The sequence below is a fragment of the Aulonocara stuartgranti genome (genome assembly GCF_965226115.1).
Source record: "Aulonocara stuartgranti genome assembly, chromosome: 20".
In the NCBI taxonomy this organism is placed as follows: domain Eukaryota; kingdom Metazoa; phylum Chordata; class Actinopteri; order Cichliformes; family Cichlidae; genus Aulonocara; species Aulonocara stuartgranti.
Window position 1 is genome coordinate 31,940,730 of NC_138956.1, and position 24,731 is coordinate 31,965,460.

General features: G+C 39.3%; 1 protein-coding gene across 2 annotated transcripts in view; it reads left to right on the forward strand.

Annotated features, from left to right (window-relative positions):
* The window catches only part of syt6a (synaptotagmin VIa), an 84,576-nt gene extending 60,849 nt beyond the window's left edge, over positions 1 to 23,727 (forward strand). The window contains exons 3-7 of one of the 2 annotated variants that reach the window (XM_082519272.1): positions 476 to 1,034; positions 9,862 to 9,982; positions 10,916 to 11,087; positions 14,310 to 14,460; positions 17,162 to 23,727. In XM_082519272.1, coding sequence (XP_082375398.1) covers positions 476 to 1,034; positions 9,862 to 9,982; positions 10,916 to 11,087; positions 14,310 to 14,460; positions 17,162 to 17,233 — 1,075 coding nt within the window. In that variant the 3' untranslated portion in view covers positions 17,234 to 23,727. The remainder of the gene's footprint in view (positions 1 to 475; positions 1,035 to 9,861; positions 9,983 to 10,915; positions 11,088 to 14,309; positions 14,461 to 17,161) is intronic. The other variant, XM_082519273.1, reaches the window with a different exon arrangement.
* The last annotated feature ends 1,004 nt before the right edge of the window (positions 23,728 to 24,731 follow it).

Here is a 24,731-nt window from a genome sequence, read left to right on the forward strand (position 1 = left end):
AAGACCTTTTCATATGTGCTTGTCCTAGAGAAGGCAAAATTTAAAACTAAAATATTTTTAGTATAAAATATTTAATATTTAATTAACCGTGCCACCGTGCTGCCCTAATATTAATAGGGCAGCACGGTGGCACGGTGGTTAGCACTGTTGCCGCACAGCAAGAAGGTCCTGAGTTCAATTCCACCATCAGGCCGGGGTCTTTCTGTGTGGAGTTTGCATGTTCTCCCCGTGTTTGCGTGGGTTCTCTCCGGGTACTCCGGCTTCCTCCCACGGTCCAAAGACATGCAGCTTGTGGGGATAGGTTAATTGGATAATCCAAATTGCCACTAGGTGTGAATGTGCGAGTGAATGTGAGTGTGAATGGTTGTCTGTCCCTATGTGTTAGCCCTGCGACAGACTGGCGACCTGTCCAGGGTGTACCCTGCCTCTCGCCCTATTCCCACTTGTATTATTTTTCTCTTTTCTGTCCTTGTAGGCACAACTCATTCAAAAGACACCTGCCTAGGCAGATGCAGGTAGGCAGTCTAGACCTAGGAAATGACTACATGGTGGACAAGGATGAAAAGCCCACTAGCATCGGACGTATCCAGCCAGAGCTCTACCAACAGAAGGTCCCAGAATCAGAGGACTCATCCAACGACAGCAGCAAAAACTGTGGCAAGATTAACTTCTCCCTCAAGTATGACTATGAAAATGAGTCTCTCCTTGTCAACATCCTCAAGGCAGTAGACCTGCCAGCCAAGGACTTATGTGGCACATCTGACCCTTATGTGAAGGTCTACCTGCTGCCCGACCGCAAGAAGTTCCAGACTCGCGTCCACCGGAAGACACTCAACCCCACATTCAGTGAGAGCTTCCAGTTTCCTGTGCCTTATGATGAGCTGGCTGCTAGAAAGCTCCATATGAGTGTTTTTGACTTTGATCGATTTTCACGGCATGATATGATTGGTGAGGTGGTGATGGAAAACTTGTTTGAGACGTCAGACCTCTCCAGGGAGACAAACATATGGATGGACATCCAGTATGCCACCAGTGTAAGAATCTATTGACTTTTTAAACTTTTCTATTAGAGTCTAAGTCAAATGAGTAATAAGTAAATGAAAGTGATGTGATATTAAAGAGTCTGACAGAGAGATACACATCCTTTAGTTTATTTAAACATTCACTGCCCACTTCATTTGATAAACTTGCTCAGTTGCTTATCAATGCAAATATCTAATCAGTCAATAACAAGTCAGCAAATTAATACATTTATGAATATAGACAAAGGAAGATGACCAAGTTAAAAATGAGCATTAAAACTTGGAAGAAAGATGAGTTTTTAATGTGGTTGTTGGTGCCAGACAGGCTGACTGTTTCACAAAGAATTCAGGCAACTGGTGGTGCAGTGGTATGGGCAATATTTTGGGCTGCTTAGCACCAACTGAGGATTATTTAAATGCTACAGCCTACCTGAGTATCCATTTGGACATGGACATGAAAACCATGATGACAATGTAGGACATACAGGGAGTGCAGAGTTATTAGGCAAGTTGTATTTTTGAGGAATAATGTTATTATTGAACAACAACCATGTTCTCAATGAACCCAAAAAACTCATTAATATCAAAGCTGAATGTTTTTGGAAGTAGTTTTTAGTTTGTTTTTAGTTTTAGCTATTTTAGGGGGATATCTGTGTGTGCAGGTGATTATTACTGTGCATAATTATTAGGCAACTTAACAAAAAACAAATATATACCCATTTCAATTATTTATTTTTTACCAGTGAAACCAATATAACATCTCCACATTCACAAATATACATTTCTGACATTCAAAAACAAAACAAAAACAAATCAGCGACCAATATAGCCACCTTTCTTTGCAAGGACACTCAAAAGCCTGCCATCCATGGATTCTGTCAGTGTTTTGATCTGTTCACCATCAACATTGCGTGCAGCAGCAACCACAGCCTCCCAGACACTGTTCAGAGAGGTGTACTGTTTTCCCTCCTTGTAAATCTCACATTTGATGATGGACCACAGGTTCTCAATGGGGTTCAGATCAGGTGAACAAGGTGGCCATGTCATTAGTTTTTCCCTTTCTTGCCAGCCTCGCTGTGGAGTACTTGGACGCGTGTGATGGAGCATTGTCCTGCATGAAAATCATGTTTTTCTTGAAGGATGCAGACTTCTTCCTGTACCACTGCTTGAAGAAGGTGTCTTCCAGAAACTGGCAGTAGGACTGGGAGTTGAGCTTGACTCCATCCTCAACCCGAAAAGGCCCCACAAGCTCATCTTTGATGATACCAGCCCAAACCAGTACTCCACCTCCACCTTGCTGGCGTCTGAGTCGGACTGGAGCTCTCTGCCCTTTACCAATCCAGCCACGGGCCCATCCATCTGGCCCATCAAGACTCACTCTCATTTCATCAGTCCATAAAACCTTAGAAAAACCAGTCTTGAGATATTTCTTGGCCCAGTCTTGACGTTTCAGCTTGTGTGTCTTGTTCAGTGGTGGTCGTCTTTCAGCCTTTCTTACCTTGGCCATGTCTCTGAGTATTGCACACCTTGTGCTTTTGGGCACTCCAGTGATGTTGCAGCTCTGAAATATGGCCAAACTGGTGGCAAGTGGCATCTTGGCAGCTGCACGCTTGACTTTTCTCAGTTCATGGGCAGTTATTTTGCGCCTTGGTTTTTCCACATGCTTCTTGCGACCCTGTTGACTATTTTGAATGAAACGCTTGTTGTTCAATGATCACGCTTCAGAAGCTTTGCAATTTTGAGACTGCTGCATCCCTCTGCAAGATATCTCACTATTTTTGACTTTTCTGAGCCTGTCAAGTCCTTCTTTTGACCCATTTTGCCAAAGGAAAGGACGTTGCCTAATAATTATGCACACCCGATATAGGGTGTTGATGTCATCAGACCACACCCCTTCTCATTACAGAGATGCACATCACCTAATATGCTTAATTGGTAGTTGGCTTTCAAGCCTATACAGCTTGGAGTAAGACAACATGCATGAAGAGGATGATGTGGACAAAATACTCATTTGCCTAATAATTCTGCACTCCCTGTAGTAAATGAGGGCACAGTCTATCTAGTGCAGGGGTGTCCAATTCCAGGCCTCAAGGGCCGGTGTCCTGCAGGTTTTAGATGTGTCCTTGATCCAACACAGATGATTTAAATGGCTAAATTTCCTCCTCAACATGTTTTGAAGTTCTCCAGAGGCCTGGTAATGAACTAATCATTTGATTCAGGTGTGTTGACCCAGGGTGACATCTAAAACCTGCAGGACACCGGCTCTAGAGACCTGGAGTTGGACACTCCTGATCTAGTGGATTCTTCTTAGTAATATTTACATATATATCTCCCTTAGTTCAAATTACTGGCACTGTGGCATTTATAAAGTAAAATATAATACAACTGTGACTAAATCAAATCTTTTTTTAACTTTAAATCTTCATCACAGTTCAATCAAGATGCAAATGTAAGATTGAAAAATGATAGAATTTAAAATGAGGCGCACTACCGGCTTCTGGATGCTCATATTTCACCTCAGTGCTCCATCAAAACAAACGATCTGATTTCCTTGAGAAGCTCTCTGTATTTATGGTCATGCTCCACCATCGCTGGCAAATATGGCTCAGAATGCTTAAAACCTCACTACATTTTAGGCTAATACATAAATTAGCAGCAAGAAATCATTATTCCCCAGCAGATCCTTGAGCTTCAAAGTGAAGAATAAAAATTTATGTAAAGCCATAAAAGAATATTTTTGACTCACTGCACACTCATGCAGGCATTTTTCTATTGACTTTGTTACTTGTTGACAACATCCAGGGGCCATTTTTAGGAACAAATTGTTTGTGTTAGGTGCCTCGGACCCTTCATCGTTTTATCACCTCGTCTGAGCCCTCACATCTCTCATAAGCCCCACCCCCACTCTTGTTGGACTTCTTCAGGGGTTGTTCAGTAATCTCAACATTATTGCTTAGAGGGCAGAAAAGCAAGGAGCCTTCTCCTTGGCACACAAACTTTATTGAACCACCAAATGATTTTACGACAAAATCCCTTGCTCGTATTAAATTCCAGATTGGCAACATAAAGAAGGCACAGATGGTGCAAGGATTTAGTTAAAACAGAAAACAAATACAGTATGATGTAGTGTTCGATGTGAGACTGTGTACAACACTCTGCAGCTTAATGAGCGGAAAAGACAGCAGTATTGAGCAGAGTGAGGCACAGCAACAAAAAATAACCAGCAGCTCTTCTCTCTTCACAGATCAATGAGCGATAGTCATCAATAACATCAACCCACAAGCGTGACTTTTATAAAGAATCCAGAGGAGACCAGATACTTAGTCACTTCAGACTATTTCTCATGTGTGTTCAGTGTAGCTATTCTGGGAAGGTCTTTAAAGGGCTGATAAGTAGCATTATTTATTAGCTCTGACTGGGACTGAAAGCCAAATTCGTTGTAATAAAACATCGTTATGGTAGAATATGACAAGAAAGTTGTTTAAATTATTTAGCCTCAATTCAGTTTTATTTTTATATTACCACAACACTGTGCTTTATATAGCAAAGTAATGACTGTACAATATTACAAGAGGGACTCCATTGATCCGAGAATCCCCTGTGAGCTAGCAAATGGCAAAGGTAAGAAGGAAGTCCTCACTTTTAACAGGGAAAGCCCTGAAATAGGCTCAGAGAGAGGCAGCCACATGCCTCAACCCCTAAGAGCTGACCTTTTGGGGTTTGAGGCGAAAGAGAGAAAAGAGGAGAAATGAGAGAACAACAAGACAGCAAGTAAAAGCACAAGACTACACTCACTGGCAACTTAGGCATTTAGGCATGTAGACATATTGAAGTTCACCTGGTGGAACTTTAAATGAAACTTCAGAAGAAAAGAAAGATAATTTTATGGATTTGAATGTGGTGTGGTTGATTGCTGATCTACTGGGATTTTCCACACGGGGTCTACAGACAGTAGTTTGAGAAAGAGAAAATATCTATTGAGCAGCAGTTCTCTGATGCCAGAGGTCAGATGAGAATAGCTAGACTGTGTTGAGCTTATAGGAAGGCAAGACTAACTTAAATAACCACTTGTTAAAACCAAGGTAGGCTGAAGAACACACATCTATGCCATGGAGAATTAAGGCAGTTCTGAAGGCAAAAATCAGTGGGTCCAACTTGTAGTCCATTTTGTATTTCAGTAAAATATAGGGTCAGGTCCTGCTGTTCAGCAGAGCATCAAGAGTGATGATGCATAGTAATTATCGTCAAAGCTGCTTTTGCAGTGACCAGAATCAAGTCATTAGAGCCTCTTATTTTTTTGTTTGGGTTTCTGGCAAAGTGTGAATTACCAAAATTACAGAGGGGATTGCCTAACATATGAAATGAGAAAAGACTGCCATGTAACCCATTTATTTCAACAAAGTAACTGTATTCTAATTATCACCTATTTAAGGGGTAACTGTAACGGAATACAGTTTTTGCATTTTAAATACATAACACCGGGACATGTATTCGGTGTCAGACATGTTTGCATTGCTAAAAAAATTCATTTGGTTTAATCTAGAGGTGGAGCTGAAGGAGGCTGAGCATGATGAACATGGGCATGCACCCTGACTTGTTGTGAATTCTTCAGACAATTCGCATTGCATTTTCCCAGTTTGTGGTTAATAGTTCTCACCGTGGTTTGCTGGTGTCCCACAGCCTTAGAAGTAGCCTTATAAGCCTTTCCTGACTGATAGATGTCAGATACTTTGTTTCTCTGCTGCTTCTTTGGATGATGTGTAGCTTTTTGAGATCTTTAAGACTACATCACTTTGTCAGACAGATTCTATTCAAGTCATTACTTGATTCAATAGATCTGCTAGCAATCAGGCTTGGGTGCAGCTAGTGAAACTCGACTTAGCTTTTTTTTTATGTGGTTAATCACTAAAAACTGGATTTTCTATTTACTCGGGTTATCTTTGTCTAATATTAAAACATATTTGATAATCTGAAGCATTTAAGTGTCACAAATGTGCAAATAAATAAGAAAACACTCAATACCTTTTAACAGTTCTGTACCTAGAAGCTCAATCTGATATTTTTGTACCAGGGAGCTGGCGTGTTGAGTCTGACTGAAGTGGATATTTGGTTTCTGATATGCTCATCTGGGTGATCTATAAAAGTTGAGTTCTCCATTACACGTGTCAAAACAACTTTAACCGAGTGCTCTAGTTTAACATCTTATCATTTGCCAATTAGCACCAAGTCTCAGAGTGCAGTCTCATAGACCAAAGCACTGACCGAAAATGAAAAGTTCAGTAATCACCGGGATCATTCTAGGCCTTCAAATCAGTGGTGATTTCCCTTCTTTTCATCCGGCCATCATGAGGCTTTTCGCTTTGAGCAAAACATCTAAACAGTTTTTTGATTGATCGCATGAAAAAAACTTTAAGGCTATCCATCCAATTGTTCTTTAGAGAATTTAATGTGCACTAAAGAGACACTTGGACTTAAAGTGCCAAAACACGCCTGAGAAATTATTAATGCAGTGCAGATGTTACTGACTGGCACCAAAACAGCCTGCATTTCTACAAGAACAATCAAAGTGTCACTTTATGCTTTTACAACGTCTGACACTTCTGCTGTGCTCTCACATTATGGCTCAACCTTCACACCCTTCAAACAAAATCCCTCACATTGGCAGCGCAGAAAGCCAAATCTCAGCTGTATGTCTGAGGAGACGTTAAGACTGCAGCGCTCAGACAGACGTGTTGGGATTTGCCAATCAGTGCTGTTCTCACTGAGCTCATTCAGGGTGATTAGGGGTCTGTTTAACCTTAATACTCTTTTGGCTAATAACTCACATTGGACAGATAACAGGACACTCATTCTTCTTGAGACTATTAGCTCAGCAGGGACTCAACGCAGGACTGTCAGCTGTGCTTAGAAAGTTTTCGACTATGAGAGCTCTTATTGGTGCAAACCTGTTTTTAAGACTGATTCACACTTTGATTGCGTGTGTAATTGGGTTACATTTCATTGGAACCCTAATATGTGAATTGGATGTACTCTGTTTTAATTTATTGCCATTGGCAATGATCTGGAAACATCTAAATTCTGACAGCGGTGAAAGATTCAATTCTCTTTGGCATCATTGCAAAGTAAATACTCGTCTTCTGTTGCTGTTGATACCAGACAACAACAACTCTGATGATGGATGTCTATGGAGGGGAATGATGGTGATCAGGTCACAAATATGATCCAAAACGTAAACTATACATTCATTAAAAACATACAGATGCATGAGACGTTGCTACTTCCTACATCAGTGCAAGAGTAAGATCGTCTGTGGCTGCTCCTCCAAATATGGTCGCATGTGTCTGTAACTTCATTTAGCTGTTTATCTTGTTGTCACATTTTGGGACTCTTTGCAACATATTTAGCCTGTTACCACATGTATTAAATAGGTGGCTTCTAACAATACTTTTGTGATGGGGCGTGGTCTGAGGCGTGGCTGCGAGGGTGGCGGACACTCCTGGACGGCATCCGCAATCACGCCTCGCCGGCTTTAAAGTCTATATTGGGTCTTGAGTTTGTGTTGTTGTTCATGTGTGTGTTTGGTTGCGAGCTGAAAAGCTGCAGCCGTGTTTGTAACAGCAACCATAAATAAAAGAAGTATGCTGAAAAGCATGGAAACTTTGTCGGGTCTGTCGTGCCCAATCCTGGGTTTTGGCACCACTGTAATAAATCCACGACAGACCCGACCAAGTTTCTATGTCCAGGTGCGTCCGCCTCCCTTGCAGCCACGCTGCAGACCACGCCCCACCATAACTTTATTTAAAGATATAACACATTTTTGGGCCAGCTTGAAAGAAAGGCACATGCAAAATGTAAAAGTGAGATCAGAGGTCAAATGTGACCATACACCAGTATCTTTTTCTAAATAGGCAGTAACATTTTAAGCATTGTTTCAAAGATGAAGGAGATTTTTTTAGGAAATCGTATTTGACATTTAGGAAGAGGTCAAAGGTCCAAGGTAATGTTATATATCATCCTCTATGCCTATATGTCGTCAATACAAACAACGGCATATAGGCATATATGTCTATATGCCTATATATGCATATATAGGCATATATGCCTTAATTAAAGCATAATTATGCTTTAATTATAAATTATGCTTTATAATTAGCTGAAACTGATGAAATGTTGTGGTGCACTTAGAGAAGACTGACGAAGAGAACAAGAAAGGAGTTGAAACACAAGTCTGGATTTTAAATATTTCTTTTTGATATATTTAAGGTCCATTGAGGCAAACAAAAAAAAAACATTTGCAAAAAGTGCAAACATTTCAGTCTGTGTTGTGCTTTCCTCAGTGTAAAATGAGCCATGCACCATTAGTCACCCCATATGTGGCTCACTCTACGGGTGACATTGTTAATAACTTGGGCTTTGATTGGACACAGATGAATCCAACTACCAGCTGGTAAGGTCATACCAAACACATTAGAGTAATATAATTCTGAAACATTAGCACCTTCTGGTGCACATAATAAAACACTGGAAATGAGATCTACATGTACAGATAAACAGAAAGCGGGTCAAATCTAATCTGTTTAACTAATTTTATAGAAAAATGCACTTGACTCTCAAATTAATTTGTCTCCTTGTGAACCTGTGGCATTGCCTCAATGTTGGGTGGAGTCCCACTCTTTACTCCAAAAATAAAAGAGTCAAGAATCTCTTTGCACATGTCAGATACAGTAAATATGTACTGGATTTTTCTATAATTGTACAGATGTAAACATTTCAAAATGATGAACGTCGTGCAAGTCGTGCAAAATACAGAAGACATGTTTTCTGCTTTCTGGGTTTTCATTCACTGAATAATTCACAACTGTTTTTCTCATAATCGTTTGCAAATGCAAAGTCAGAAACTGATCAAAGGCTTTTTGAAGTTCCACTAACATCTCCTTTAGAGATGTCTGGCCTTAAACTTAATGCAGGGTGGACCCTTTTGGCCTTGAATAACTGCTTGAGTAGTGTAAAATGTATGCAGAGGAATATAGAACCATGGCAAGCGATTAAATATTGACACGGATTGCAATTAGACTTCAAGGTGGCTGTAGAGTCTAAGTAAGCTCTTTTATAATGTAACAATCAATTAAGAAATGTATAGTATTATGTATCTGTCTAGAAATTATTAGCTTCTTCCATCATGCAAATTAATCTTTAAGGTTCCTTGCTAGTGCTTACAGTTCCCTTTTGGGCAGTGCCGTCTTTGTTTCAAATCCAACTGCAGTTTCATATCCTCACATCTCTCTGCTACCTCAGTCTAACAAAGAAATCTCATCTTAAAGACAGAGGAACTCTAAAGAAAATGCAGGCAACCCTCCAAATTGCAGTGTACTTTATGATAAAAGTATATGCTGCATTAAACCTGAAATGGATGGTGCAGAGATTCAAGAACAGAAGCACAATGCAGCTGCTTTTTGGTACCAATAAGGGGAAATATTGCATTATTTTGCATCAAATTGACTCTTTAATGCATCTTTGTGTGTAATCTGTGCTCTAAATAGATAGCTAGTCTCAGCTGTGAGACTAATCGGGGCATCAGATATCTTCAGAATCTTCAGAACAGATAACCCAGTAGTGCATTATGCAGTCCTAGCTTCACTCAGTCTAAGTGCTGTAGTGGTTACAAAGAGCCGACTTTAAACAAAATATAAGCATTGATCCCAGAAACAAACCTTCAGTAAGAGACAATACACTTATTGTACATCACTTCTCCCTGAATCGAAGCACCGGGCTGAATGTCAACGTGAAACTAAAAGAGATTCTTTTTTTTTCATCTGTGCTCGTGTTTGTTTTCCCGCAGGAAAGTGTCGACCTTGGAGAGATCATGTTTTCACTATGCTACCTGCCCACTGCAGGCAGACTCACACTTACTGTCATCAAGTGCAGGAACCTAAAGGCCATGGACATCACTGGATACTCAGGTGTGTTGTGTTGTGCCTGCACTTTCAGCTGCACTGACTCAAAATGAATGGTGCTCCTTTGAGAATCCAATTGTGAGCATGTCAAATTAAATAAACAAAGGAAAGCTCTCTCCCTAATGCTGCGTTCTGTTTATATCAGCAAATATTAATAAGCAGCACTTGCAATATTAAGACAATGTCAGCAAATAGTTTCAGGCCGTGTGTTTATTTTAATGTCCCGCTGTTCCACTTTTTCTATTAAACATTTTCCCTACGATACTGATACCACTTATGAAACGTGACATTTATTACACGTTAAATGCCAGGCTTTAGGTGTAATTCGGAGTGAAAGAGGTAATTTTCTTCCAGTTTTAAATGACATTTAAATTTTTTTTATGTTATTCACAATTTTAATCCTTGGAGTTTTCGTGGATTTAGCTGACTGCCATTATCTCGATTTACTGAACCGTGCCTTTAAGTATATCGGGCTGTATGCTCTGGCTTTTTTAAGGTGGCTTACATCTGATTAGTGTAGTATAATAACTCATGCAAAGTGATTTATTACTAACAGATGAAAATTGAAATCAGCATTCAGGAGACTCTCTCAGTCATGCTTTTTAGCAGTTTTCTATGGCCTCTCCTTGTCTTTAGTTAGATAAGACATTCACTCATCTACGTTTATGCACATTACTGATTCCTGGTTCCCCCAGTGTTGCTTTCATGTTAACACTATTAACACTGTATTCATTGGACTTCTTTGAAGATGTTTTGGCAGTCAAAGTAACCACAGAAGCTTTGTTGTTTTTAAAATTTGCCAGAGGCTTTCATGATAATTGCTGCTCTGGCTGCTCCTGAAAGAGACGTACAACTTGGAAGTTGTCCAAACGTAATGATATTCAACTATAAAGACACATTTTCTGCCCTTGTTTATCCTGTTTTCCTCTCACCTATCAGATCCCTACGTGAAAGTGTCGCTCATCTGTGATGGGAGACGTTTGAAAAAGAAGAAGACGAGCATTAAAAAGAACACCCTGAATCCCACCTACAACGAGGCCATCATCTTTGACATCCCACCGGACAGTATGGACCACGTCAGCCTGCACATCTCCGTCATGGACTATGATTTGTACGTATATACTTGAGTTGCTCATTCAGTAATAGTGAAAAAATGTTTCGGCTTTTTGTCTGATACATTTTTATCCATTTGCCTTTTCATTGAACATATGAAGCTCCCACAGCAGTCATGATCAGGCTGACCAGATACCAAGAAAACTAAATGTAAGGAAAACAGTGTTTGTGTGGGAGATGTTTGCAATGCTGGGAGGCAGTCTAAAATTTCTTGAAAATAAAAAAAATGAAATAAATGCACATGTAACCAGATTTCTATTTAACAAATAAAGGCCAAATAACTGATTTCACAAAGTAAATTTTCCAAGTCTCTTGCTAGGTAAATGCAAGAAGGATAAAGGGTATAAAGTCCTGTATTGTCTTTTATTTCAGTGTTATTTTAGCAGCTGTTCTGTCAGCTGGGTTTCAGTGGGGATGCATCCATAGATCGTCAAACCATATCCAACAATTTAAGTAATTTCTTAGCCGGTTGTGACACACATACACTGTGTCACTTCATGCCCTATTTTCACTTGTGTGAAATTTAATATACGTAATAAAAACCCTTTCCTGACTTCTTCACACGCACTCAGTAAAAGTAATACTTTAGAAAAGTTCACATCCTGCAGAGTATCTATTTGCTGGCACATATAAACTACAGTTTATATGTTATTTAGTTTTGTTAAAAAAAAACAAAAACTAATTTATATATTACTTGTACACCTCAGAATTGGTTCAGTTTGCATATTTCTAGGCAGCCTCAGACCACAAAAGCACAACATTGTCATTAGTGCCACAACTGACTGAAGCGGACTAGTGATGGGATTTCCGGCTCTTTTTAGAGAACCGGCTCTTTCGGCTCGGCTCACTAAAAAGAGCCGGCTCTTTCAGCTCCGAACCGGCTCTTCAGGTTGTTTTGTTGCTTTAATTAATTTATTATTAACAATAATATAAAATTATACACAAAAGGAATTACTAATGTAATAAAAAAGTTGTTTTATTTATATATGTTTATATATACTTCTGAGTTTTTACGTACTTCTGAGTTTTTACGTGCTTTGGGGTTTGTACGTGTTTTGGAGTTTGTACGTCCTTTGTCTCTAGGGGCCACCGTAAATATACTTTTATTTATTCACTCCACATAAAATTTTTAAATAAATCATATAATACAAAAACTAACTATTCACAGTTCAACTTTTAACTATTTAAATTTTCAGCTTTTTCCTTTTAAATTTAAAGTTTAACAACACAAAACACTACAAACCACAACACAATTAAATATAAATTAAAATATGAAAACAAAAAGAACATGCACATTCTCTGTCATATGGACCTGCATGAATAAACTTTCGGAATCCTTTATCATCCGCAACTGAAAATAGTTGTGGATGATTACTATACCTTTCTAATGTGACGTTGATGTCCCTGGCTCTCTTTCTCTCTCTCTCCCTCGCGCTCTGTTCCTGTGCTACTGCGAGTGTAACTACTGCCCCTCCCCCCTCTTCCCAGCGCAAAGCACAAGGCTCGCGTGCGGAGTGAAGCGAAAAAAAGTGTGAGAGAGAGGGTGTGAGAAAGAAAAAAAAAACAACCCACAGCTCGCGATAAGGAGCCGGCTCGCCTCGTTCACTTCGGCTCTAAGAGCCATTTCGTTCACGACCGACACATCACTAAAGCTGACTACAGTCATGGTTGATGCTGGCATACATGTCTGTGTCATATGTTGCTGTGTGACAGGCAGACTGTGGATCCAAATGCAGGAGGCAGATAACAAACCTTGACTCAAAAAACAGCTTTATTGCTGTAACTCGTGCAAAATACAAAATAAGAAAAATTTAGACTAGGCAGGAACCAAGAACATATGGAACTGGCATTATGGAAACAATACAGACCACACAGGTCACGTAACCTCAGGGAGAATGCGACAAAGAACGACGGGAGACTCAGACAACAAATACACACCAGGTAATGAGGGGAGAGGAAACAGGTGGGAGACACAGTGGGAACAAATCTGGGATAACGAGATAAGGCAAGTAGGACAAAATACAGAACAGGAGCAGGAAATAAATAATACAGAAACACAGGCACAAACCTACAGAAGACAGAAAGACAAACAAACACGGAGATGTGACTGACTGAGGAGACAAAACTAACTACAAAAACAGGTATGACTGACATAGTAATGTAGGTCTTTATGGATTCATAACACATCCAGACACCTCTTTTGCCAACATCATTCCCATAATGTCTGCTACTGAATATGCCTGACATGAGCTGGGTTAATGAGGTCATCCGAAGCTGCCACAACCAATGACCATTGCACAGCTGCAGGCTTCAATCATCTAGAAATGGAGAGCATTTCCTCACCAACAGATCTTAATACTCACATCTATGTACAGACAGGAGGAAGGAGGCCTCATATGAGATGTCTCCTATCTTCTTCTTTGTTCTGCTCTCCTTTTAAGAATCGCCACAGCAGACCATCTGTCTCCATCTCACCATATCACATGATCTTCTGTCACATGGACGTTCTGCATATCCTGCCTCACTACATTCATGAGTCTTCTGCCCGGCAGCTCCTCCTTCAACATCCTTTGTCCAGTATATCCACTATACAGGACAACTTTGCCCAGCCTCCAAATTAGTCTCCACCTGACGTGTTTCTCTTATAAACTGATTTATAATCCTACACCTACTGGTCCAGTAGAGCTGAAGATGCTTTTAGTGTTGTATACACGTTATAGTCCTGGTGTATAAAGTCTATTTAAAACACAAACTTTCTTTTTGACTGGAATAATCACATAATCATTTCATTTGAAGTAGGAGACATTTTTTATGGGGAAAACCCCCCAAATATATATATGTATATAGATCATATTTTATCTTTCTTATTAGCAGAGCAGTACCAGGATTAGAGGTGCGACCCCAAGTGCTTTCTTTACAGTCTGCTATTATGCAAGGAGAAAATCCAGTGCTGTTAATAATCTCGGGGATTATGTGTTTCCTCCATTTACACTTCACATTGTTAGGAGAGCAGAGATCAGCTCTGAAGCGAGTCAGTTCTTCTGCCACAGAGCGGATCAGCTGCAGATCCACCGCGTCAATCGGCGGGACAACCACACTCAGATTTGTGTCTCCTCTGATTACAAAATGGGCGTCTTACAGTTATAAACAATGTGATGTATGAGATGTCACCTCAAGTTAAATCAGACGTATTCATACCAGTATGCGTGTGTCCCTACAGGGTAGGTCATAATGAGATCATTGGTGTGATGAGGGTCGGATGCAGTGCTGAGGGACTTGGCAGGGACCACTGGAACGAAATGCTGGCCTATCCGCGGAAGCCCATTGCACACTGGCACCCCCTGCTGGAGCCCAAGAAATCTGAGAAGGAGGTAAGTTTGAGGATGGATTATTCTGTACGTGTTTATGATTTTGGATGAGGAATCAGGGTGCTTAGCTGGTAATTCTCAGCCTACTTAAGGAACATTGCTATAGGGAAGAGGATTCAAACTGTGAAGGGCTCTGAAGGAGAGACTTGAAGAAAGATGCTGCTTGAGGTTTGAGTCACAGGTCCACGGAGCGCTTTGCAAATTAACTTTAAAGTTAGTTGTTTGTCTAATTTGGCTCATTCATCAATACACTTTGGAGCAGCCACTGGAAAACTGCTTATTGAGGTAATTAAGTGTACTCTTTATGAGAATATTGATATCTCTAAAAACCAAAGCAAAATCCATAAACATCAAAAAACATGATTGTTGTAAAACCTGGACTTCCTGGACCTGGAACTCTTCTTGACCAATCGATTAGTGCAATGATAGCTGTCGGCACATGCATTAGCATCGCACAAACAACAAATAATAATAGATAAATTGGCTTAGCACAATCAGCAAGAAAGACGTTGACAAATAGAAGTTAAGAAGCGACTAAAAAGCAGCACAGTTTTACTTTTTATGTGTACCTTACAAGTAGGAAGTCAAAACTTAGAATTATGCTACATGTGTACCAAAGATTATAATGACAGAAAATATTTGCTTGGTTTCTTTAAAATATTCTATATTATTGTTACTTTTTAAAAGTTTCCTGTTTTTTTCAAATGGGGCCTATTATCCTAAAACTGTAGCTCCATATATTCATTCTCAGACTGAAAGTAATCCCTATGTTTCTTATACCGGACTTTGGTGAAGCCTGTCAGTTGTTCCACTGTCTCTAATGAGCTTCTCTTTAAGCCAAGCTTCTTCCGATTGGCTGATCCTCAATAATAGAATTTTGAAATTGTACTTGGGTTGGTCTCCTATGATCAAACTGGCTCACATTAGTACATTACAGAAATCCCTTCCTCCTGACATCATACGGAGCCAAGTGTAGAAAAAAATGAAACTGAGCTTTTAGAACAGCTTACTTACATAAAGGCTTTATTCAAAAGTTAACCTTTGCCTTTCCCCTTTGTATATACACTTACCAGCCACTTCATTGGGTACACCTGCTCAACAGCTCATTAGCACAAATACCTAATCGCTCAATCACATCAGAACAACTTATTTAGACATATAGACATGGTCAAGAGGACCTGCTGAAGCTAAAAGTGAGCATCAAAATGGGGATAAAGGGTGATTTAAGTGACATTGAAAATGGTATGATGGTGCCAGACTGGTTGGTCTGAGCATTTCACAAACTGCTGATCTACTGGCATTTTTCCCTCACAACCATCTGTAGAGTTTATAGAGAATGCTCAGAAAAAGAGAAAACATCCAGTGAGCGGTAATTCTCTGGGCAGAAATGCCTTGTTTATGCCAGAGGTCAGAGCTGCCTGGCCAAACTGCTTTAAGCTGAGAGGAAGGCAACAGTAACTCAAATAACATTTCTACTAAAGCTTTCCCACCAGGCTTGTGCTGGTTCTTAATCTAGAGCAAACTCTGTATTTCATCCACTCCTGGCAGCTAAGAATAGGAAAGTGAGGCTGCAGTTTATGCAGGCTCACCAAAATTGGATAAGAAAATTCGGGAAAATGTTGCTTGCTCTCATGAGTCTCGATTTCTGTTGCAAAATTCAGATGGTAGGATCAGAATTTGATGTAAACAGCAACCTGCATTGTATCAACAGTTCAGGCTACTGCTGGTGGTGTAATAGAGTGGGGAGATGTTCTTGGCACATTTTGGGGCTCCAAGTAACAGATTATATTTTTTTAAACCTGACAGCTAACTTAAGTATTGCTGCTGACCATGTCTATGCCCCTATGACCACAGTTTACCCATCTTCTGATGGTTACTTACGTAGGATAACGCACCATGCTTAAATCATCTCAATTTGGTTTCTTGAGCGTAATGATGAGTCAAATGGCCTCCACAGTCATGGGAGATTCCCATGAAGAATGTGACACCAACAAAGTGTATTAAGCAACTGTGTCGTGCTATCATTTTAACATGGATCAAAATCTCTGAAGGTTTCCATGACCTATTTGTAGGTGATGGAAGGCAAAAGGATATCCAACCCAGTACTAGAAAGGTGTACCTAATCAATTGGCTGATGAGAATATAAGAAAAAGAACCAAGGAAACACATACCACGTCCACTTTCAATGCAAATGCAGCTACAAAGCAATTATCAATCAGAATACACATGAAGCAAATTTAAAAACCATGGTAACTTTAGGAAGTAGTGAGAGCATTGCTGAACCCATGGCAACAAATTCAGTCTTTAATTCTGCGTTATAGAAATTGCCGTTCCAAAACTTGATGGATATTTAAAGCAAATTTCATTATACACAAGCCAGCACTAAAGATAACAACTGTGGCTTTCTTTATTTCTATTATAATTGCAGCCAAATCATAAGGCTTTTTACAGCTAGATGTGACTCTATTACATTTTGCATCATTAAAGAAAGTTTTCTGGAAAATAGCTCCAAGAAAATGAAAATAAAAGAAAGTTCTGCGGAATAAGGTGTAGGTGATTAGGGAGCTTTCTTTGTTTTGAATTCAACATTTTAAGGCACAGAAGAAGAAACAATGATGAGATTTTGTATGTTTAGTGCTGAGGTTTCATGAGCAAAGCGACATATGTGCCATAAATCACTGCCTTGTGTCTGTGTGCCCTGTAGTGGAAGGCGAGGACAGCCAGCTTTGACAGCCAGGGCTCCTGCCCTTCACCCAGGCCCCCAGCCAGTCCCTGAGCAGAGCCACCTGTGACCCAGCAGCCCAGAAGGGGGTTTCCGTCCTCCTGCTAAACCACTTCCTGTCTGTCTGATTGAGGAGAAATACAACCCCAGCGTTTGTCCCTCTCCCACTTTCTCCCTCTGTTTCTCCCTTCCTCGAGTCTAGTCCCAGAGCACTCCCAAGAACTGATCTCGGACTACTGTCCATCAGTTAGTTGTGTAAAACCAACTCTGTTTTCGGGTAAAAATTTAGGGTCCTCAATTTCAAACGTGGGTGTTTTGATGGCCCGAAGTCATTTGGCGGACATGCAGTCTGCAGATACTGAGCCGTCTGAGCTGAGACGAGCTGATTCTGGTGTCCTCACAGGAGACTTTTTAAACACTGAAGATTCAACATTGCACTGCAGAGACGTTTGATGAAAAAAAAAGAAAAAAGCTCAGTGGGATATCACTCCTTGAAAGCAGTGGAGGTTTCACAGAGGGAAGCTGAGGACATGGCCTCAGCAGAAAAGGAGAAGACCTTAAGAGATCTGAAGCTTTTTCAAAACTCTACAGCTGTATAAGAATAAATGATGCTGAGTGTAGCATTTTGGAAATATTCGATATAAAACCACTCCACCATTCGTTATTGTTTGTGATGCTCCAGCTGAGTTTGCTGTACTTCCAGTTTCATCACTAACAGAAGCAATTATCAGATCTCCATCTTACTGAAGAGAGGCTGAATCAGACTGAAACTAATATATTGTCAGCCTGACAAACTGCAGCTTTGGTGTGTTTTCAAAAGCAGACATTTCACATGACAAAGAAGAAAAGCTGCAAGATTATTGGGCTTCACAGCAGAGCAAATTGGCTGCATTGCAGATTTTTTTCGGGTCTTTGTCCATTTTCAGCGTAAGAGGTAGGAGGTTAAATTACCACACAAAGGCACAGCCAGATTTTAAAAGACAAAATATTATTTTGACACACAAACGTTTTCACAGAGGGAGCTGCAAAGGTTTCTGTAAACAGTGAAAATGCGAGCACACTTTACACACCCTTACCTCTTTCTCTGTTTGATGTTGCAATCTCACCCTCTTATCCAGGTGAAAACTCCCACCAACGCTCATGTTTTCTTTCAGAGAAAAACACTTTTCAGAAACACTTTTGTCACATATTGTGTTTTTTTATGTTATTTTTTTCATCTGATTTTGGTGGATGTGTATAGCTTTATGTACAGGCATCTGCTGGTTACCATATGTATGTTTTATCTAAACAGAAAAAAACAGAAGAGAAATATAATGATAAGGCTAGATTTAAAAAATGACTTTAATTTATGTAGCCTTGTTGGTGGTAAGGATTTAAAATATTAAATGAAAAAAACAACTTTCTTGATGTTTATGCTGTCTAATTATACTGCTGGATTCACTTACAGGGATAAATTAGGCTGGATCTGTAATATGTGGCATTTGGAGGATATTTGATGTGAGAAAATGTTTGATCTGTATCAGTATTATTAATTTGATTGGTCCCTGGTAATTATTGGCTCTCTTTACAGTAACTCAAGTTTTAGTTGGATAAAAGATGATGGATGCAGTCTGCATATCTATGGAATATACACCTTTGATATGTTTGATACAACTGCCTTTTACTCCAGACATCATACCGAGTTACAGTTTTGAACGGATCGTAGCATTGCTTTATCGTACTGACTTTACAGACTAGCAGCTGCAATGCTGCACAAGTGACGATGATGCAATTTCAGTCAAGCTCCCTCATAACCCTTACATACAATGGATACTAAATTTGTGTAAGTTTAATTAAGCACTTACTTGAACAAGTTATGAACTCGGGTTTTTTTTATATCCAATTATGTTAAGCTCATAGACTGTATATAAAAGATGTCTGCAGCCAACGTGATATGACCCTTTGGTTAATAAAGTCCTGTTGTGAAGCTTTAAGCTGCCCATTTTTACCATTACCATGTTGGTGTTTTGGAGCCCTATGTGTTGAGAGAGGCGTGGATGATGCTGAGAAACCGAGGAACACTCCACTCTCATAGGGACTCATCGGTAGTGTTGGGTGTACCATGTTCCAAAGTAACACATTATATAATATTATTATATATTAGTATAGCATTTTTCAATATCACAGTAATTTAACATATTCGTGTACTACATTCAGTACTTACATTACAGTTACAATTTTGTCATTACTTACATTCCAAAGCGTCACTTTTTCTTTAGAATTAAAAAAACAAAAACAAATCAAACATGGCTTTTTAAATGTATATTTACACAACAATCAGATGATTTGGAATGATAATCTCAGAATGGTCTACACCATTTAAGGAGTGGAACTTTGGATATTCCTTTTATTTTTATTGCACGAAAGAACAAGAGCGCAATGGCAAAGTGCAAACTACATCTACAATAGAAACAGCCACATTGTACTGCTCACACAGCATTGGCTCTTTGCAGGCATCTGCACAGATAGCATGCTAATGCAAAAGCTAGCAAAGAAAGCACATTGTAGGTTCTGTGTTTGTAGGTGACACTAAAAGGCAGATCTGATATGTTTGTCCTCAGTGAGACAGGGATTTGTGTCAGTTTGTGCATTATAGCTTTGGGTTTATATAGTTAGCTGATTATTAAAGGAAAACACAAAATTAATTTAGCAAGTGTAACCAGTTAATTTCCCGAATGAGTAATTATGTAATGTACTACATTACTTATGAGGAAAGTAATGAGAAATGTGTGATGTATTACTTTGGAGTAATGACCCAAATACTGCTCATCAATCATAGCCTAGGCCAACATAAAGCACATTCTACTTTATTGTTTTAAATGCTAGTGGCAAATTTGACAAGAGGTTTACTGAGACTCATTGAGCAGAAGGGTTTTTCTTCCTGTAGACTTGCAACCTGATGAGTCAGCCTCTACTATTTATTGGAAGAAAACTTGCTTAAGGCACTTTCCATATTGGCTTCACTTTTCAAACAAGGAGGCTATGTTCATCTTTTATTTACAGTCTATTGTTTAATCCCCCAAACGTTAACTGATTTCTGTGACTTTTTTAGTTTTCTCACAAGTACTTAAACAATGTCAGGAGACCAAATCAGGAAATTACCTAAGCTGTCCTTTCTCATATGGATCACACAATATGACATAATCTGAAGTTCTGTCACTCCCAGAAATGATACCTTTTGGTTTTAACAAAGACTAGACAGATCATGCAGGAGACATTACAACCATTCAGAAGCCGTGAAACTTCCGGACTGTTAGCTGCATCACTCCCAAATTAGCACAATCAATTATCATACAGACTTTGTACTGAGGAGCTGACAGGTTAAAGATCATCTAATGCAACAAATATTTGAGCTTTTACAGATTCTCCATCATATAATAGTTAGAAAAAGTCAGCACCCAGAACTTTCAGTGCATTTGTAAAAACACCTAAGATTAATAGTATGCTGCAGCAGGCAGGTTTTTATTTATTTATTTATGTATTTTTAATTCAGGGCAGATAGCAAAATGAAGCACAAATTGCAGTATCACATAAAATGAATACAAGCCATTTCATAGTTCCTAGCTGGTTGCCGGCATGGCCTTGACTGCTCTCTTATGATCAAGTTTGACACTTATTAAGATGAAAAGCAGTTTTTTAACTGAAAATATTTCGTCATGGACCTTTACGCCGAGGCCACTGAGATTCCAAGGTCAAGGTCCCCGAAATTCAACTTTATACAAGATGTTTTGTACATGCACGTATGATATCAATTTGAAGCTCCTAGGTCATGTGATTCTTGAGTTATCGCATAAACAGACTTAGATGTCCACACCACCTGCCCACCAGGTGTGGTGACGACAAAACTCCATCAGCCTTTTACAGCAGAGAGGAAAAGAGCAATACATATAGAGGGTGTCCAAATTAATAGGCTGCATCCTCCTGAGGCCACATTTGTAGGCCGATTACATCACAGCGACGCGACAAAGGCTGTTTAAATTCGTAGACTCCTCCAAATGCAGCCGACAATTGCGTCCTCGTTTTCCCCGAATTTGAAGGATGGGTCGGGCGTGTCCTTCCTGGCCCACCATGTCCCAGAATTCATAGTGTGGCCCAGCCAATTCCAGTTTTCAACAATGGCGGTCGCTACTAAGTTTTAATATTACTCTTATTAATCTTTCTGGGTCACAAAATAAACTTTTAAGATATTTTCAGGCGAGAATGTGGGCGTGTAAACTCTGCTTGGTTTATCAAGATATCACACATCTGCAAAAGTGCGCCGACATTTTCGGAGGCGTCTGTTACCCACCAGCTCGATAGCTAGCTAGCTAGATAACAGCAAACTCTCTGCACATCATTTTCAAACCCCCCGCGGTCTTTCGCTACTCAGGTTAAACATTATATATGTGTCGCTTAGATAACTTTAAAATGTTATTGTTTGGCTTTTTTTACTGTTTTATTTGTTCGTGAGTAAATCAGTTTGGCTGAGATTAAAGTTATAGTTTTCACACAGCTGAATAAACGTCAAACGGAAAACTGATTAAACAGACGTGTGAATGATCGAGAATTTACGTCAGTGTCCTGTTATATTTTAGATAGAAAGGAGCAGATGGCCAAGTTTATTAAACTCCACCGAGACAGCTGGTGACGCAAAACTGAAGGCTGGACTGTTCAATTTCACAGCCGCTCACTTCCGGTCTACCCGGCCTAAGGAGGACCCGGTCCACGTAGACCGTCAGGAGGATGCAGCCTATGAATTTGGACCCCCCCACAATGTACTTTTTTTTTTTTAATAGGCCAATCTCTCCTTCAAGGTTACTTTGTGGTGAACCTCCGGACTGCTCTCATTGAGGATGTATTTTTAGTCTACCACTTGTGCATCTGCTTTTTAACGTGGACCTCAATCACACAGAAACTCCTTTATCATACTAACCTGACTTTCATGTTATTTTATCTCTGGTTATGAGCGCTAGCTATCCAGCAAAAAATCCAGTGAAAAATAGTCACCTATTTTACTGTTTTTTTCTGGCAACTATATTCTTATTTTTTATTACTACAAGTTACCCTTGTTAATAAAGATATTCTGTGGTTTTCTGCCTACCTGCTGCATGCTCATACACAACTCTTTGTAAACAAAACAAAATTTAACTAAAGCTATGCTAATATTGTATAATTAGGGATTTTTTGTTTTAGCTTTGTAACCAGAATAAACATTTATTTCATAATTTTCTGGAGTTAAAATCAGGACATTTAGCCCAGACATGATAATATGCAGAGTAAATGTTAAGCAGCGAGGCTGACAGACAACATTTAAAGATTATATTTGGTAGGGCTTGTACAGATAAAAAAAATTTCTGACATGAGGACCATTTATTAAATAGTAATTTTGTGTTATAACATCAGCCTACAGCAAATTTAATCTAATATTTAACAATGTTCTTGGCAATGGCACTCAACCGTCTAGACATCTCTGGCAAAGGAATACTTAAACTGCAGGCTGCTGTACAATGAACATGCTGTTTATCACAGAGTCTGTGAAAATGTCATTGAAAAGTTGGGTACAGATATCAAGACATGAGCAGATGGATTCAGCAGACCGAGTAGGGCCTGTTTTAGTAATTTCCTTCATGGGAAGTTTACCCAGAGAGAGCAGTTTAATACTGCTGTATTTCCGTAAGAGGCTGGGATGACAAAGCGGGGGCAGCTGATGGGTGGACAGGTCAGTATCTATAGAGCAGTGGCATTTCTCTAATTGGCACTTGTTACCATGAGAGTGAGTCAGTGCATTATTGTTTGTGCTTGGTGTAATCCATCATAGCATCAACACCCCTTTCACAGATGTTTGAAATTTGCTCTCATCCACGCAGTTTTCAATGGTGAAATTCCTCTGTAGACTAACACCAATATTCATCGATTTCTAATATCTTATTTAAATGTGAAATCTGAAACATGTGTTGAAATATTATAATGTAGTTTCTGTTCTTTTATAAAACGTACTTTATGATGGTCTAACAATGTGGTGTGTTTTCATAGTAGATAAAATCTGTTAAATCAATTGCCTCAGTTTATGGACTGTTTAAAGACCTTCCTTCTTTGCCTAATATTGTAATGTTTCTTGATATGATCTCATATCCCTTCCAACTGTTACGATAGCACTGAATTTCCAATTTTTTATTGGGCATTTTGTATTTGTAATAATAGAAATGTTTGAGAAAATGTTAGTTCAGGCAAATGTCTATTATGGGTTCCTTTTAGAATTTAGATCATTATGGAGATTCAAACGCTGAGTGAACCATTGTGTAAAAAACTGAAATGGCATAGAGTATTTCCACCGCCTTCTTTTTGTCTTAACAAGTCTGAAAATCCACATCAGAAAATTGCTTGTTGTTTTTTTCTCCCATGGGGCGTGATGTGTTATCAGTTCTGTGACATGATTTTCTTTTCTTTGATTAAAAGACTTCTGCAAAATAGGCTCTGTGCTGAGAATTTTCTGGCAAACACACCATATAATGACAACACAGCCAGCGGCTTAACAAGCAGGACTGAGCACGGAGGAAATGGGATTCCGACTGAATCTAATGGTCGAATTAAATGAGGGGTGGACACACACACACAGCACACAGCAGTTAGGACTTGACAGGCTCTAATAAACTGAATGGCATTTTCATGGTTTTGTTTGTTTTGTGTCATTTTTTATTTAAGATACTAGCTAAGCTCTGTATATATTGTATTTCCTTTATGTGGATTTGGAAGACTGTTATCCATGTTGCATTGCAGGAATAATGAGCCTTCAGTTATTGATTCTACTGGATTCGTGTTCGTGAGAGTGTAAAAACTGAGTTATAAGGGGTCAATATGATCAGCTTTTCACCAAGTAGTGGGAAGGTGACCTCAAGAAAAGGCCTCCAATAATGCTCACTAGCATGTTTGGCTACTTCATTGATTTTTCTTTTGTTATAAAGGAAGTGTTCTGCTTATTAACACTCCACATTGCAACAGTTGAGCACGTATTATTCAAGAATCCACAATAGCATTTTTCTAAGAGCAGAAACAGAGCAGAGAAATAATAACCTCTTCACGCTACACTAACTGAATTTGTTATTGCGAGTTTGTTACGGGCCACTTCTTCAGATCACCCTCAGAGGTGTTCTCTAGCATTTTCGTGATAACTGTTACTGATAGTTCTACTTAGCTGATGCCAGAAGTCTAAAAACATAAGCATATTAGTTTATCATTGTTACTTAAAGTGTGTTTCAGTAGTGGCTGCATGGTGCAGTGGTTTACACATTTACTTCAAAAGCAAAAGATCTTTGGTTTGATCCCAGGAGACCTTTGGGGAATGTGTCGTGTGTAATTTGACATCTGCCAAAACAAATAACCAGAATGACCTGCTTAAAAAATGGGACACACTAAAGGTAGCTTGATTTAAAACGCACTGATCTGGAGGACTGAAGATTCATGCATACATGTTGTTTCAGCACGTGACATCTGGGGTGCATCTTTGCTCACATGATCATCGTAGCAACAACTACCA